This window comes from Watersipora subatra, chromosome 9 (assembly GCF_963576615.1).
Source record: "Watersipora subatra chromosome 9, tzWatSuba1.1, whole genome shotgun sequence".
Classification (NCBI taxonomy): domain Eukaryota; kingdom Metazoa; phylum Bryozoa; class Gymnolaemata; order Cheilostomatida; family Watersiporidae; genus Watersipora; species Watersipora subatra.
In genome coordinates this window covers 47,296,744-47,312,948 of record NC_088716.1, presented here as the reverse complement: position 1 = coordinate 47,312,948, position 16,205 = coordinate 47,296,744, and the positions used below count along the sequence as shown (strand labels likewise).

The following is a 16,205-nucleotide window of genomic DNA, read 5'->3' as shown; positions in this document are numbered from 1 at the left end:
TTCTTGTATCCTCTTGTCAGTGTTAGAATGATCTTGTGACCAACATGCCTTATATACACAGTATGTTTACCTCTGTCATTCTATGAGCTGTTCTTTCCTTGAACAAAACTGATCTGAGTGTCCCGGTAGTCTTAAAATAGTAACTGCATGCAATGAGAGCACAACTCCTATTTCATAGTTGGTATTGTCCAGTGGCAATCCTCCTTAATTTTGTTGCTCAGAAAACGTGAACTATATTTTGGTTCTCTGACACAGTTTAATCAAATTAAGAAACAGCAGATTTGTTTGCATTACACAATATATATCCACATGGTACTGTGTGGTTTGAGAAATCTGTTCTATTTGCAGGGGTCCTATGGTAGATGGTATTGCACCGAGAGAGGCCTCGGACAGGCTCACCATATACCAAGCACAGTTTGATGAACTTTGGAGAAAGTTCCAAACATACTCTGGGGGTGAAGAGCTGTTTGGTCTCAGTGTGACCGACTACCCTGACCTCCATAGAATTAGGTAAATACAGGTTTATCTCTACTTTTGATAGCCTGTTCTAGGTCCTGGCTTTGCTAGTTGTTAATAAAAAATTTAAACGTCATATTACAGAAAAGAGTTGAACCTCCTCCAGAAGTTGTACAGTCTTTACAACGCTGTCTTGGAGACTGTCAATGGCTACTACGACATTCCCTGGACAGATATCGATATTGAGGCCATCAACACACAGCTTCTCGACTTCCAGAACAAGTGAGTACTAAACTTGATCGTACATGTTGTTGTATTGTAGCATTAGAGGTGGAATCGGGGTTGCTAATGATGTAGCAAGCATCAATTTTTGTTTCTGTGCTTGAGCCTTCTTGTTTTTATTTTTAGGCGTTTGGTTTTTATGTTTAGGGCAGTTGTAGATAAAATATAGTTTTTGTTGCAGTGTTGATAAATTTTCGCACGCAGCTATTAATTTTTATTGATAATTATTATTGATCATCAGCTGAAAGCTTAAGCTACTAGGCTATGAGAATAAAATCATCAACCATGTGTTTCAGTTAGATTTTGTTTTTAAGTGAAATTTAGTTGCCTAGAGTATTAGAGTATTCATTTGTTATTGTTAACTGTTACCTTACTTTTCAGGTGCCGCAAGTTACCCAAAGCACTCAAAGAGTGGCAAGCGTTTGAGGAGCTGCGGAAGACGATTGATGATTTCAATGAGACATGTCCTCTACTCGAGCAAATGGCCAACAAGGCGATGATGGCGCGTCACTGGGAAAGGATTGCGACTACAACCAGTCACACGTTTGATGTAGAGAATGAAGGCTTCCTCCTTCGGAACATTATGGAGGCTCCACTGCTAGAGTTTAAGGAAGACATTGAGGTAGCTACCTCTACTTTATCTTATTTTTATTTTTTAATCTTTTCTGTAACATGTTATTACTGGTCTCAAAGTAAAAGGCACAATGTTTTGTCATATATAGAAATGCCCTCATTCTCAGTGAATTGATTGCTTTAGTATTGCAAGAAAACACTTTTATTTTTTTTGCATGAATGTTGGCCAGTCAGTGTCAGTGAGTAAAAAGTCTGTGTTAGAAAGTGCTCTACTCCCTGCGTACCGTTTGCAGGATATCTGTATATCAGCTGTCAAGGAGAAAGATATCGAGGCTAAACTAAAGACAGTCATCAATGACTGGAGCGCCTCCAACTTCAACTTCAGTCAGTTCAAAAATAGAGGAGAGCTTCTGCTCAAGGGTGACACAACTTCTGAAACTGTGGCGCTCATGGAAGACAGTCTCATGGTGCTGGGAGGTCTTATGAGCAACAGGTGACTGCGAGTGCTCATCCGTCGGTGATCTAATCACATGTTTTAAAAAGATTAAAGCATAGCTGTTCAAGTGGTAAAACAGCTTGCTAATGCGTTTTATTATTTTCTAGCAGTTTGAAAAAAAATCAGTTTACAAAATGCTATTTTTTGATCTTAAGTAAGATAAGTAAGAACCTAGACCATTTATATGCCTTGAATATGTCTCTTTTAGTTTTATGACTACCTAGAGTGTGTTCAAATAGATTACCACGGGTTTTATGACTCTACCTAGAGTGTGTTCAAATAGATTACCACGGGTTTTATGACTCTACCTAAAGTGTGTTCAAATAGATTACCACGGGTTTTATGACTCTACCTAAAGTGTGTTCAAATAGATTACCACGGGTTTTATGACTTTACCTAAAGTGTGTTCAAATAGATTACCACGGGTTTTATGACTCTACCTAGAGTATGTTCAAATAGATTATCACGGGTTTTATGAATCTACCTAGAGTGTGTTCAAATAGATTACCATGGGTTTTATGAATCTACCTAGAGTGTGTTCAAATAGATTACCACGGGTTTTATGACTTTACCTAAAGTGTGTTCAAATAGATTATCACGGGTTTTATGACTCTACCTAGAGTGTGTTCAAATAGATTACCACGGGTTTTATGACTACCTAGAGTGTGTTCAAATAGATTACCACGGGTTTTATGACTCTACCTAAAGTGTGTTCAAATAGATTACCACTGGTTTTATGACTACCTAGAGTGTGTTCAAATAGATTACCACTGGTTTTATGAATCTACCTAGAGTGTGTTCAAATAGATAACCACGGGTTTTATGACTCTACCTAGAGCGTGTTCAAATAGATTACCACGGGTTTTATGACTCTACCTAGAGTGTGTTCAAATAGATTACCACGGGTTTTATGAATCTACCTAGAGTGTATTCAAATAGATTACCACGGGTTTTATGACTCTACCTAAAGTGTGTTCAAATAGATTACCACGGGTTTTATGACTCTACCTAGAGTATGTTCAAATAGATTACCACGGGTTTTATGAATCTACCTAGAGTGTGTTCAAATAGATTACCACGGGTTTTATGACTCTACCTAGAGTATGTTCAAATAGATTACCACGGGTTTTATGACTCTACCTAAAGTGTGTTCAAATAGATTACCACGGGTTTTATGACTCTACCTAGAGTGTATTCAAATAGATTACCACGGGTTTTATGACTCTACCTAAAGTGTGTTCAAATAGATTACCACGGGTTTTATGACTCTACCTAGAGTATGTTCAAATAGATTACCACGGGTTTTATGAATCTACCTAGAGTGTGTTCAAATAGATTACCACGGGTTTTATGACTCTACCTAGAGTATGTTCAAATAGATTACCACGGGTTTTATGACTCTACCTAGAGTATGTTCAAATAGATTACCACGGGTTTTATGACTCTACCTAGAGTATGTTCAAATAGATTACCACGGGTTTTATGAATCTACCTAGAGTGTGTTCAAATAGATAACCACGGGTTTTATGAATCTACCTAGAGTGTGTTCAAATAGATTACCACGGGTTTTTGAAATTACTGTAACAACTCTAATTTCTTGATACGAATGATTCAGTTTATGATTGACAGGTACAATGCCCCATTCAAACCTAAAATTCAAGAGTGGGTACAGAAGCTTACTGGCACGACAGAGATCATAGAAAACTGGCTTGTGGTGCAGAATCTCTGGATCTATTTGGAGGCTGTGTTCGTTGGTGGAGATATTGCCAAGCAGCTTCCACAGGTATTCCTTATTTTATCCTGTCTTAGTCATCCATTTGCGAGTAGCTTTGCTGATTGAGCTCTGAAAGTGTTTTATTTATTTAGTCATTTGATGTGATTTGTAGTCTGTGAGCATGAAATTGAGAGCAACAGCAAACTACAAATTTACTCATTCATTGATTTTGTTCAGAACAAACTTGCTATTATCATTCTATATTCTCCACAAGAGTCACTGTGTCTGAATTGTCTGATTATAAAAGTAATGTGCTCTGATTCTCTCCTTTTTATTCAGCGGCAACCATGTTTGTAAAATCCAGCTTAGCCTTTGCTCCACTAGAATAAAAATTGTAAACATTTTACTAATGCACAAAAGTGAACAAAACATTTGGTTCTAATTTCAGGAAGCAAAGAGGTTCAGCAACATCGACAAATCATGGCTAAAAATAATGCAGAAGGCCCATGAAAACCCTAACGTGGTCATCTGCTGCATGGGAGATGACACTCTTTCACAGCTCTTACCCCATCTGCTTGAGCAACTTGAAATATGTCAGAAGTCTCTTACCGGGTAAGAATATTTCTTTTATTTCTTTGACCTTTTAAGCATAGGCTGCCACGGCATCGTCTTGGCATATGCCGAGTTGGCAGCCATGAAATCTATTTGAATAGGTTTCAGTTGAATCATGCTGATATTCCTAGCTGTTCTATTTCATTACTTTCAACTAGTAAGCCACAGGCATGCAGCTCGTAGTTTTTAAGATTCTATGCCGTTAGTATTTTATACTAATTCTGTACTAATTTTATACTAACTCTGTACTAACTTTGCCAACTCTACCAACTTTGTACTGACTCTAGGCTAACTCTGTACTGACTCTTTACTAACTCTGGACTAACTCTGTACTAACTCTGGACTAGCTCTATACCAACTCTGTACTGACTATTTACTAACTCTGTATTAACTCTGTAGTTGAGTTTTTACTCTTAGAACCCTTTTAAGGCATAGAATAACCTTCACAGGACTGCCCTCCTTTAAACCTCGTTAATAATATTCGTAACAGATACCTAGAGAAGAAGAGACTCGTCTTCCCACGATTCTTCTTCGTGTCTGACCCAGCTCTGCTTGAGATTCTTGGACAGGCAAGTGACTCACACACCATCCAAGCTCACCTCCTCTCTGTGTTTGACAACACCAAGACAGTCACCTTTGACGAAAAACAGTATGATAAGATCCTAGCAGTCAACTCTCAAGAGGGTGAACAGGTACTTGATAGTACTATTGTGCAGATGGTCTTGTAAAATAGTTAATTGTGAATTGTCTTATCTTGGTCACATATTTGTCAGTTTTTCAGCATTCTATTGAGTATTTCTAAGTTCGGTTTTGATCTGAAAAAGTCATAGTTTTCGTCTTTTGAAAATAATCTCCCTTCTTGCATAATTGACTCACTTAATATTTCAAGTGTCATTTTCATTAAGTGCATTGCTTTTAATCAGCCATGCAATGTAATAAGCCTGCAGTACAACAGGGTATTATTAATGCTTTTTCGTACAACTCATACAATATTATATTATTTGTTTATTCTTTAAAATCAATCTGCTGACTACTTAGATCATGCTGGATGACCCTGTGATTGCGAGCGGAGGTGTAGAGATTTGGTTGGGAGACTTGCTGAGGACAAGCAAGAAGTCTGTACATTCTGTCATAAGGACAGCTGCTGTCGCCATCGATGACCCACAGTTCAAGCTTATCGAGTTTGAAAATACATTCGCATCTCAGGTCAGACAAGGACCACGTTTGCTTTGGAAATCATAGCTTTTCTTTTTTGTTTTTTAAATGTTGCAGCTGAAAATACGTACACACAACAACCCTATCTTATCGCCTATTTTATGGCAGTTTAAACAAAACTTTAAGCGAATGTCCTGCAAATTTGGTATAGTGTATAAATAGCGAGTTTGAAATTATGAGCTCAAATGGATCAATACTGTCTAATTAACATTGCTGACATCACAATAAAATATCACTATTATGCATAATATTACTACTATCTTTAGCATTCCGATAATGTAGATCTGGCTGATTTCATCGATCAGCAACATTTTATTTTGCACAGATCGGTCTTCTCGGCATTCAAATGCTTTGGACACGTGATGCTGAGGGAGCGCTGACCCAGGCCCGCTCTGATAAAAAGATTATGGCCAACACAAACCAGAAGTTTCTTGACATCCTCAACACACTCATTGAGATGACAACAACCGAGCTCACAAAGATGGACAGAACCAAGTACGAGACACTCGTCACAATTCATGTGCATCAAAGAGATATCTTTGATGATTTGGTAAGATATATTTTCTTTTTTTATCGCTTGAAATCTCACACCGAGGCTGTGTCAATGGTTAGTCATTTGTTCTAAAGTTTAGCTGTTAGCCGCACTGTATAACACTGGAATGACAGGAAGTGCATTACTAACTTATTCACTCATCTACTTGCATTAGGACAAGACAAGTCATGGCTTAATTCTTATAAAACGTAATTTTTACACCATGGAAGATTTTACTACACTTTTGCAATTTTAAAATCCAAAATGTAGTGAATTGTTCAAACAAGTAAAAAGTTTTCATCTATAGGCCTATTCAATGCCATAGATGCCTATTCAATGCCTGTTCAGAAGCTTTCTCCACTGTCCCTCCAGTTTTATCTAGTTAGGACGAGCTTACTTTGCTCACTTGGTTAGAAATCTTTTTTGTTTTGCCTGCAAGTTATTGTTTGTACATTGCTTAATATGTTAAAGTTAACTTGCTGTTTGTTGTAGTGCAAGATGCACATCAAAACACCAGGAGATTTTGAATGGCTGAAGCAGTCACGATTTTACTTCAAAGAAGATGAGGACAAATGTCTCATCTCCATCACCGACGTAGACTTCTCTTACCAGAACGAGTTTCTCGGCTGCACTGAAAGACTTGTAATCACACCACTGACTGACAGGTGAGGGAATGTCGGTTAAATTGGCAGATTATTTTGAGGTGAAAGAAGAATTCGGTGAAAAGTAAAGTGTGTCTAGATATTATTAGGTGTTAATCAGTTGGTGTACTGGCTGCTAACATGATACCAGTGTTATTATATGTCACATGCTTTTAGGACAGCACAAAGAGGCAAATGAAAAATTTTTTATTTATGAAGCTGTACAGAAAGTTGATGTGATTAGCTTATCTGCCTTATTAATTTTAAATACATGAAATTTTTAAAGAAAATCAGTAAGTTTTTTCAAACCAGAACTCATGGAATGTATCCTTTTAGTGTAAAAATTTAATTACTGCATTGGCTTTGCACAGAAAACCATTCTGATCTCTTATAAATCGAACAAAGATCATGAATATCTTTATAAATATCTCTACATCTTCAGTATCACTTTCTATCGGAGAGCTTCATCCAATTTTTCTTACATTTGTTTGTTAGTTTTGTTCTATTGAAAAAGTATATAGCAGTTAGAAATACCAGATAAAAGGTGCAATGAGAACCCACATGCTCAGTAGCATAGCTAGTCATGGTGCTCTACTCTGGTTAGAACTTAGTTAATTAATTAGATGGGAAATTAAGGCACAGCGACTACTTGAGTGCATCAAGGCAGCGTTGCTTGACACATGATTTGAATCATCCAAAATTGCTTATCTGGCGAAGGCCAGTTGACAAGAAGTTCCCTAATGTCAACACCTGAAACTAACATAGTACTGAATATGTTCGCTCAAGACCTAGTATCCTTGCAATAGGTTTAGGATTCTAGAAGTGCTATTTTTCTTACATAATACTCTTCTGTAGGTGCTACATCACCTTAGCCCAGGCTTTGGGTATGGCTCTGGGAGGAGCCCCCGCCGGACCAGCCGGAACAGGCAAAACTGAGACAACAAAAGATATGGGACGTTGCCTTGGAAAGTTTGTGGTTGTGTTTAACTGCTCTGATCAGATGGACTTCCGTGGTCTGGGTCGTATCTATAAGGGTAAGTGTAGAGTGCAGACGTATCTATAGTCAGCACTACATATGCTGATATAGACATATAGTCGTAGGCATATTGACATGCATCTAGCCAATACCAAATATGCTCACTATTATTTATGCTGATACTAGATAGAGTTGTAATAGGAATAATAAGAGTGGCAAGTACGTTATAATAGAACTGTATGGGCTCTCCTCTAATGATAATAATAAAGTGCGAGTTCTGATACTTTGTTTTGCCTTTTATATGTCACAGTCAATGTGTAAACTCAGTCACTTTGTAAAACGAATAAAATTTTCAGTCAATTTACAAATTGCCTGATTCACTTAGTCATTTTACAAAATGGCTGAGTGAGTCAGTCATTTTAGGGAGCAGCTTAATATGTCTGTCTGTATTTTTATTTTCAAATTACAGTTTCAAGCGATAACCTAAAAAAGTTTGAGTTTATTGAATTTCTAGAAAATGATTCCAGGCAACACCAATAAATGAATCTTTAAACTATTATTTGGGTGTTGAATTTAGTGTTTGTCTTCACAGGTTTGGCTCAATCAGGATCCTGGGGATGTTTTGACGAGTTCAACAGAATCGAGTTGCCTGTACTGTCTGTCGCGGCTCAGCAGATCGCTATTGTTCTCTTGTGTAAAAAGGAAAGAAAAGCTAGTTTCATATTCACGGACGGTGACAATGTGGATTTGGATCCAGAGTTTGGTCTCTTTTTGACGATGGTGAGCAGCTTACTTCTGCTTCATTTAACATTTGTATGTTATGTATGTATGTAGTCTCAAACCTTATGCTTTTAGAGTTCTCAGTAAAAAGGAACTGCATATGTTGAACAGTTACTAAAGGAATCGCTTGCTGTGAATTACTTTGACAAAGCCAAGTTTTCTATCACAGGCACTTAGTTTTAAAAATAACTCTTGTTGGTGGATAGAATTAGGTCAGAGATGTTCAACACTGTTGATATTTTTTTGCATTCGACAAGATCTTATCTAACCAGGTGCGAGTATGAAACTTTAGACATAGTTAATGTCAAGGACTGACAGAATATGACTTAAATTATCCTTTGCGTTTTTTATTGCCATTTGCATTATTTTGCCTGTGTACATGAAAAGAGGGAAGTTTAGGTTGGTGTAGCTCATTTATTAGATGTCTGAATGTAAGTGGGGATGTCACTGATATTGTAGAATCCCGGTTATGCCGGACGACAGGAATTGCCTGAGAACCTGAAAATTAACTTCCGTACGGTAGCTATGATGGTGCCCGACAGACAGATCATCATGAGAGTCAAGTTGGCCGCTTGTGGTTTCCAGACTAACGTTCCGCTCTCAAAGAAGTTTTTCACTCTCTACAAGCTCTGTGAGGAGCAGCTCACTAAACAGGTTATTGTCTTACATCTGCTTCTCTAAAAGCTTTAAAAATACTGAAAATCCATACAGCGATGAATCAGTTTTGTTTTCAAGTTTTCGATCAGTTTATAAACAAGATTTCGAAACAGAACATTATTGATACTACCTATTAAAATTTGAAAAAAACTATATTTTGTCGTACCAGGTATATTTGTAAATTCTCAAATACTGTGAAGGTGAGAACTGTACTTCCTGCTAAACATGGAGAAATTCAGTAACAGAACCCTTAACTCACTAGTCGGGTGCAGAGTAAAACTAGACATGACTGACTCACTTGTACTTAACATGAAGTAGCATGTATCATACGTGATTCTACTGTTTCTTAGGTGCATTATGATTTTGGACTCCGTAACATTCTGTCCGTACTCAGAACCCTCGGAGCGTTCAAGAGGTCGAATCCTCAGGATGCTGAGCAAGTGATTGTGATGAGAGTTCTGCGAGACATGAACCTCTCCAAGCTGGTAGGTAGAGACATCCGCTCTTCTACTCTAAGATTTGTGGAAGCTTCTTTTTTAAAGCTATTCCGACTTGCTATAACTCATTGGTGAACTTATTTATCCCTCCTTGGCAGCTGGATGTTATTGCTGGAAAAATTGAATTTCATTTTAAGTTGAAGTTCATTAGCTGCTTGAAGTTTAGCGTCCTTCTGGTTAGAACTGAAAGTTATGTTGTAATTTCGTGATTGTGGTAACGCCAGCATTAACAGCTAATGAAAATAGCTTGTGTGTTAATACATGTCAGGATTATTTTGAAAACACGGACCACCATGACAGTGCAACATGTACTCTAGTATACACTGTCAATCTGTAGATACAAACAAAAAGTAAAAAAGCTGTCATTTTGGCATAAAAAGAACAGGATAAAAGTGCTATATGCAAACTTGGTATATAGAGGAAGTCAAAGCTGGTAATATGTGTGTCAACAGGTAGATGAAGACGAGCCGTTGTTCATGTCTCTCATTGATGACTTGTTCCCTGGAATCACCCTCGACAAGGCTGGCTACCCTGAAATGGAAGCTGCCATTGAGAAACAAGTGAGAGAAGGGGGTCTTATCAACCACCCGCCATGGATTCTCAAGCTTATCCAGCTGTTTGAGACACAAAGAGTAAGGCATGGCATGATGGCCTTAGGTCCATCAGGTGCAGGTTGGTATATAACGAACATTCCAAATCCTGTGTTATTAGTAAGAACTGTAAAATAGTTCACAGATAAAATTAAACATGGTACTTCCATTGCGTAAATATATCGAGTCAACTTTGAGAATCTGCGGTTAAAATGTTATGTTGTATTATTATATTGTACTGACTCATTTCATCAACCAGCCCACCAAAATTTACTTTTATCGTTGTTGATGTTAAGTGTTATATGACAGCAGATTGGCACATTATAGCAGGTGATCCAATATCAGGAACAATTATATCAAGTTATATCAATAGAAATGTAGAAATATACTTTGGCATCAGTGAATACCAAAAGGTACTGCAATATCACTGGGGATTTCTATACAGGCAAGACTAAGTGCATAGGAATGCTATTGAGAGCTATGACTGAATGCGGACAGCCCCACAAAGAGCTGAGAATGAACCCTAAGGCTATAACAGCTCCACAGATGTTTGGTAGACTCGATGTGGCTACTAATGATTGGACTGATGGAATCTTCTCTACACTCTGGAGGAAGACACTTAAAACCAAAAAGGTTGCTATATCTCAGTGTTGAAGGCTTCCAGGCATTCTAGTCATTGCAGCTTCAACCAGTTAAATACTGCATTACTTTATGAGATTGCTGCAGCCAAATCCAATAATTTTTATGATAGCGCTTTCTTAGATGTCATACAGCTTGGGTACAAAGGCAAGGTTGCAACAGTGCCGATGGTCATGCTCATGAGTAAACTGGTAAAATTATAGCTTAAAATCAATTCAGGGAAGTAAATCATGAAAGTTGTCTTGCTGCACCCATGTATCTTATTATTTTAGCTGCAAAGTAGATAGCCTTTTGTGAACTATTAAAGTGGGCTCCTCCGGTAATAGCTCTATTAAAGTGGGCTCCTCCGGTAATAGCTTTATTAAAGTGGGCTCCTCCGGTAATAGCTTTATTAAAGTGGGCTCCTCTGGTAATAGCTCTATTAAAGTGGGCTCCTTTGGTAATAGCTCTATTAAAGTGGGCTCCTCTGGTAATAGCTCTATTAAAGTGGGCTCCTCTGGTAATAGCTCTATTAATGTGGGCTCCTTTGGTAATAGCTCTATTAAAGTGGGCTCCTCTGGTAATAGCTCTATTAAAGTGGGCTCCTTTGGTAATAGCTCTATTAGAGCGGGCTCCTTTGGTAATAGCTCTATTAAAGTGGGCTCCTCTGGTAATAGCTCTATTAGAGTGGGCTCCTTTGGTAATAGCTCTATTAAAGTGAGCTCCTTTCATAATAGCTCTATTAAAGTGAGCTCCTTTCATAATAGCTCTGCTCATAAAGACTGCAATTATCTCAAAACTAGTTCTGCATTACTAAAATTATATACTCGTTGTTATTATAATCTAGAAATTTTATTACTAGAAATCAGAGTTTTGAAAGTGGCACACTAATAATATATTTAAGAAATTGTACCTCCACGTTTGTATCTTAGTAAATAGTCCTAAAACCTACTCGCAGGGTAACTATATACGTGTACTAGTAAATAGCTTTAAAACCTACCTGCAGGGTGACCATGCATGTGTACTAGTGAATAGCCCTAAAATCTACTCATAGGGTGACCATGTCTGGCTAATTCTCGATGGACCAGTCGACGCCATCTGGATTGAGAATCTTAACTCGGTGCTGGATGACAACAAAACACTGACTCTGGCTAATGGAGACAGAATCCCCATGTCTCCCAACTGTAAGATCCTCTTTGAGGTGAGGCCACTTATTAACACATGTCTCCCAACTGTAAGATCCTCTTTGAGGTGAGGCCACTTATTAACACATGTCTCCCAACTGTAAGATCCTCTTTGAGGTGAGTCTACTTATTAACACATGTCTCCCAACTGTAAGATCCTCTTTGAGGTGAGGCTACTTATTAACACATGTCTCCCAACTGTAAGATCCTCTTTGAGGTGAGTCCACTTATTAACACATGTCTCCCAACTGTAAGATCCTCTTTGAGGTGAGTCCACTTATTAACACATGTCTCCCAACTGTAAGATCCTCTTTGAGGTGAGGCTACTTATTAACACATGTCTCCCAACTGTAAGATCCTCTTTGAGGTGAGGCTACTTATTAACACATGTCTCCCAACTGTAAGATCCTCTTTGAGGTGAGTCCACTTATTAACACATGTCTCCCAACTGTAAGATCCTCTTTGAGGTGAGTCTACTTATTAACACATGTCTCCCAACTGTAAGATCCTCTTTGAGGTGAGTCCACTTATTAACACATGTCTTCCAACTGTAAGATCCTCTTTGAGGTGAGTCCACTTATTAACACATGTCTTCCAACTGTAAGATCCTCTTTGAGGTGAGTCCACTTATTAACACATGTCTCCCAACTGTAAGATCCTCTTTGAGGTGAGTCCACTTATTAACACATGTCTCCCAACTGTAAGATCCTCTTTGAGGTGAGTCTACTTATTAACACATGTCTCCCAACTGTAAGATCCTCTTTGAGGTGAGTCCACTTATTAACACATGTCTCCCAACTGTAAGATCCTCTTTGAGGTGAGGCCACTTATTAACACATGTCTTCCAACTGTAAGATCCTCTTTGAGGTGAGTCCACTTATTAACACATGTCTTCCAACTGTAAGATCCTCTTTGAGGTGAGTCCACTTATTAACACATGTCTTCCAACTGTAAGATCCTCTTTGAGGTGAGTCCACTTATTAACACATGTCTCCCAACTGTAAGATCCTCTTTGAGGTGAGTCCACTTATTAACACATGTCTCCCAACTGTAAGATCCTCTTTGAGGTGAGTCTACTTATTAACACATGTCTCCCAACTGTAAGATCCTCTTTGAGGTGAGTCCACTTATTAACACATGTCTCCCAACTGTAAGATCCTCTTTGAGGTGAGGCCACTTATTAACACATGTCTCCCAACTGTAAGATCCTCTTTGAGGTGAGGCTACTTATTAACACATGTCTCCCAACTGTAAGATCCTCTTTGAGGTGAGGCTACTTATTAACACATGTCTCCCAACTGTAAGATCCTCTTTGAGGTGAGGCCACTTATTAACACATGTCTCCCAACTGTAAGATCCTCTTTGAGGTGAGTCTACTTATTAACACATGTCTCCCAACTGTAAGATCCTCTTTGAGGTGAGTCCACTTATTAACACATGTCTCCCAACTGTAAGATCCTCTTTGAGGTGAGTCCACTTATTAACACATGTCTCCCAACTGTAAGATCCTCTTTGAGGTGAGGCTACTTATTAACACATGTCTCCCAACTGTAAGATCCTCTTTGAGGTGAGTCTACTTATTAACACATGTCTCCCAACTGTAAGATCCTCTTTGAGGTGAGGCCACTTATTAACACATGTCTCCCAACTGTAAGATCCTCTTTGAGGTGAGTCTACTTATTAACACATGTCTCCCAACTGTAAGATCCTCTTTGAGGTGAGGCTACTTATTAACACATGTCTCCCAACTGTAAGATCCTCTTTGAGGTGAGTCCACTTATTAACACATGTCTTCCAACTGTAAGATCCTCTTTGAGGTGAGTCCACTTATTAACACATGTCTCCCAACTGTAAGATCCTCTTTGAGGTGAGTCCACTTATTAACACATGTCTCCCAACTGTAAGATCCTCTTTGAGGTGAGGCCACTTATTAACACATGTCTCCCAACTGTAAGATCCTCTTTGAGGTGAGGCCACTTATTAACACATGTCTCCCAACTGTAAGATCCTCTTTGAGGTGAGTCTACTTATTAACACATGTCTCCCAACTGTAAGATCCTCTTTGAGGTGAGTCCACTTATTAACACATGTCTCCCAACTGTAAGATCCTCTTTGAGGTGAGTCCACTTATTAACACATGTCTCCCAACTGTAAGATCCTCTTTGAGGTGAGGCTACTTATTAACACATGTCTCCCAACTGTAAGATCCTCTTTGAGGTGAGTCTACTTATTAACACATGTCTCCCAACTGTAAGATCCTCTTTGAGGTGAGGCCACTTATTAACACATGTCTCCCAACTGTAAGATCCTCTTTGAGGTGAGTCTACTTATTAACACATGTCTCCCAACTGTAAGATCCTCTTTGAGGTGAGGCTACTTATTAACACATGTCTCCCAACTGTAAGATCCTCTTTGAGGTGAGTCCACTTATTAACACATGTCTTCCAACTGTAAGATCCTCTTTGAGGTGAGTCCACTTATTAACACATGTCTCCCAACTGTAAGATCCTCTTTGAGGTGAGTCCACTTATTAACACATGTCTCCCAACTGTAAGATCCTCTTTGAGGTGAGTCTACTTATTAACACATGTCTCCCAACTGTAAGATCCTCTTTGAGGTGAGTCCACTTATTAACACATGTCTCCCAACTGTAAGATCCTCTTTGAGGTGAGTCCACTTATTAACACATGTCTCCCAACTGTAAGATCCTCTTTGAGGTGAGGCTACTTATTAACACATGTCTCCCAACTGTAAGATCCTCTTTGAGGTGAGGCCACTTATTAACACATGTCTCCCAACTGTAAGATCCTCTTTGAGGTGAGGCTACTTATTAACACATGTCTCCCAACTGTAAGATCCTCTTTGAGGTGAGTCCACTTATTAACACATGTCTCCCAACTGTAAGATCCTCTTTGAGGTGAGTCTACTTATTAACACATGTCTCCCAACTGTAAGATCCTCTTTGAGGTGAGCCCACTTATTAACACCCGCTGTAAATACATTTATATTGTTCTTTATCTGAGAAGTTGTCCTGTTTTTGCATAGTTTTTAAATCGTCAATCAGTTTCACTTCACTCAGCAAATTCTTTTGATAGCTCATTCAAAATTTTATTTAAGTAATGACGGAACAAAGAAATATTTACACTATAACACCAGATTTTTAGAAACCAATCTACGTTTACCGTTATTTTATACTGCTTCAGGTCAAAAGACAATCGAATACAGTGTACCATCACAATGGAACAGTCTTCCAATAGACATACGCAAAACGTCTGCATTTACTAGTTTTAGAGTTAATGTTAATAGCCATTTGTTAATCCTAGATTAATTCAGACCGGCTATTTGAGTTTGCCAATTCCATGTGGGCCTCATCATGCCTTAACAAGTAGGAACTAAGCTTTCATTTATCTTGTTTAACTTAATAATATAACTATATCTTCATTTTGCTTAATGTTATATTTCTACTAATTGATGAAATAAAATACACACACACACTTAGTGCAGCCGTAATAGTAATTGTTTTCTCTTAGCCAAACCGGATGAGTTTGTTGTTTCAGACGCGTTGTGTGGCTGTTGTAGGTACATAACATCGACAATGCCTCTCCAGCCACTGTATCTCGTAATGGCATGGTTTTCATGTCAAGTTCAGTTCTAGATTGGCATCCTATTTTGGAAGGTTGGCTGTTGACCCGTCCCCCACAGCAGCAAGACATTATCTTGCAGTCTTTTGAGTCTGTTTTTGGACAGCTCTACACATTCATGATACAATCACTAGAACCAAAGATGGATGTAAGTTATATTGATGCATCGTATTCATTATCATCCATAAAGTTTTGTATAGAAAATTGAAGGACTCACTCAACTCTAGTTCACACTGTTTTAATTAGTGTACAAGTCGGTGTTCCTTATTGAAATAAATATGGCCAAAATAAAACATTATATTTCGGCACAGATCTTTGTTTCTGAACCAAATTACTGTAGGTTTATATATATTGCTTATGTATGCGTTGGTGTTGCATTATCTCATGATTTCTAACACTGCCAATGAACCCAATTGGTTGAAAGTCAGATATGCTGAAATAAAATTAATCGCCATTACTTCAGATCATTTGCTGAATTCAGTTTAGAGATGTCAAAACTACCTGTTACATCCTGCCAGTCACATCTTAACTTGTTAGGAATGCCAAAACTGACTATCCTAGCCCATCAGCCACGTCATAACCTGCTAGGTATACTATAACTGTCTTAGCCTGCCAATCATATGAACACTTGCTAATCATATCAGAACTGACTGTCATAATCTACCAGCCAAGCCATAGCCTGTAGTCCTATACTATAATTTTTTAGCTTGGCCACATAGTTGCAGTTATTCGTCTATCCAG

At 38.3% G+C, this 16,205-nt stretch overlaps 1 protein-coding gene across 1 annotated transcript in view; it reads left to right on the top strand.

Annotated features, from left to right (window-relative positions):
• Nucleotides 1-16,205, top strand: part of LOC137403587 (dynein axonemal heavy chain 5-like) — a 72,312-nt gene that overhangs the window by 17,843 nt on the left and 38,264 nt on the right. Inside the window, exons 20-37 of the mRNA XM_068089547.1 lie at nucleotides 349-510; nucleotides 601-738; nucleotides 1,120-1,360; nucleotides 1,605-1,804; nucleotides 3,437-3,590; nucleotides 3,970-4,133; nucleotides 4,624-4,825; nucleotides 5,172-5,339; nucleotides 5,674-5,898; nucleotides 6,373-6,545; nucleotides 7,377-7,555; nucleotides 8,090-8,277; nucleotides 8,737-8,931; nucleotides 9,285-9,419; nucleotides 9,884-10,103; nucleotides 10,467-10,654; nucleotides 11,694-11,840; nucleotides 15,403-15,612. Coding sequence (XP_067945648.1) covers nucleotides 349-510; nucleotides 601-738; nucleotides 1,120-1,360; nucleotides 1,605-1,804; nucleotides 3,437-3,590; nucleotides 3,970-4,133; nucleotides 4,624-4,825; nucleotides 5,172-5,339; nucleotides 5,674-5,898; nucleotides 6,373-6,545; nucleotides 7,377-7,555; nucleotides 8,090-8,277; nucleotides 8,737-8,931; nucleotides 9,285-9,419; nucleotides 9,884-10,103; nucleotides 10,467-10,654; nucleotides 11,694-11,840; nucleotides 15,403-15,612 — 3,289 coding nt within the window. The remainder of the gene's footprint in view (nucleotides 1-348; nucleotides 511-600; nucleotides 739-1,119; nucleotides 1,361-1,604; nucleotides 1,805-3,436; nucleotides 3,591-3,969; nucleotides 4,134-4,623; nucleotides 4,826-5,171; nucleotides 5,340-5,673; nucleotides 5,899-6,372; nucleotides 6,546-7,376; nucleotides 7,556-8,089; nucleotides 8,278-8,736; nucleotides 8,932-9,284; nucleotides 9,420-9,883; nucleotides 10,104-10,466; nucleotides 10,655-11,693; nucleotides 11,841-15,402; nucleotides 15,613-16,205) is intronic.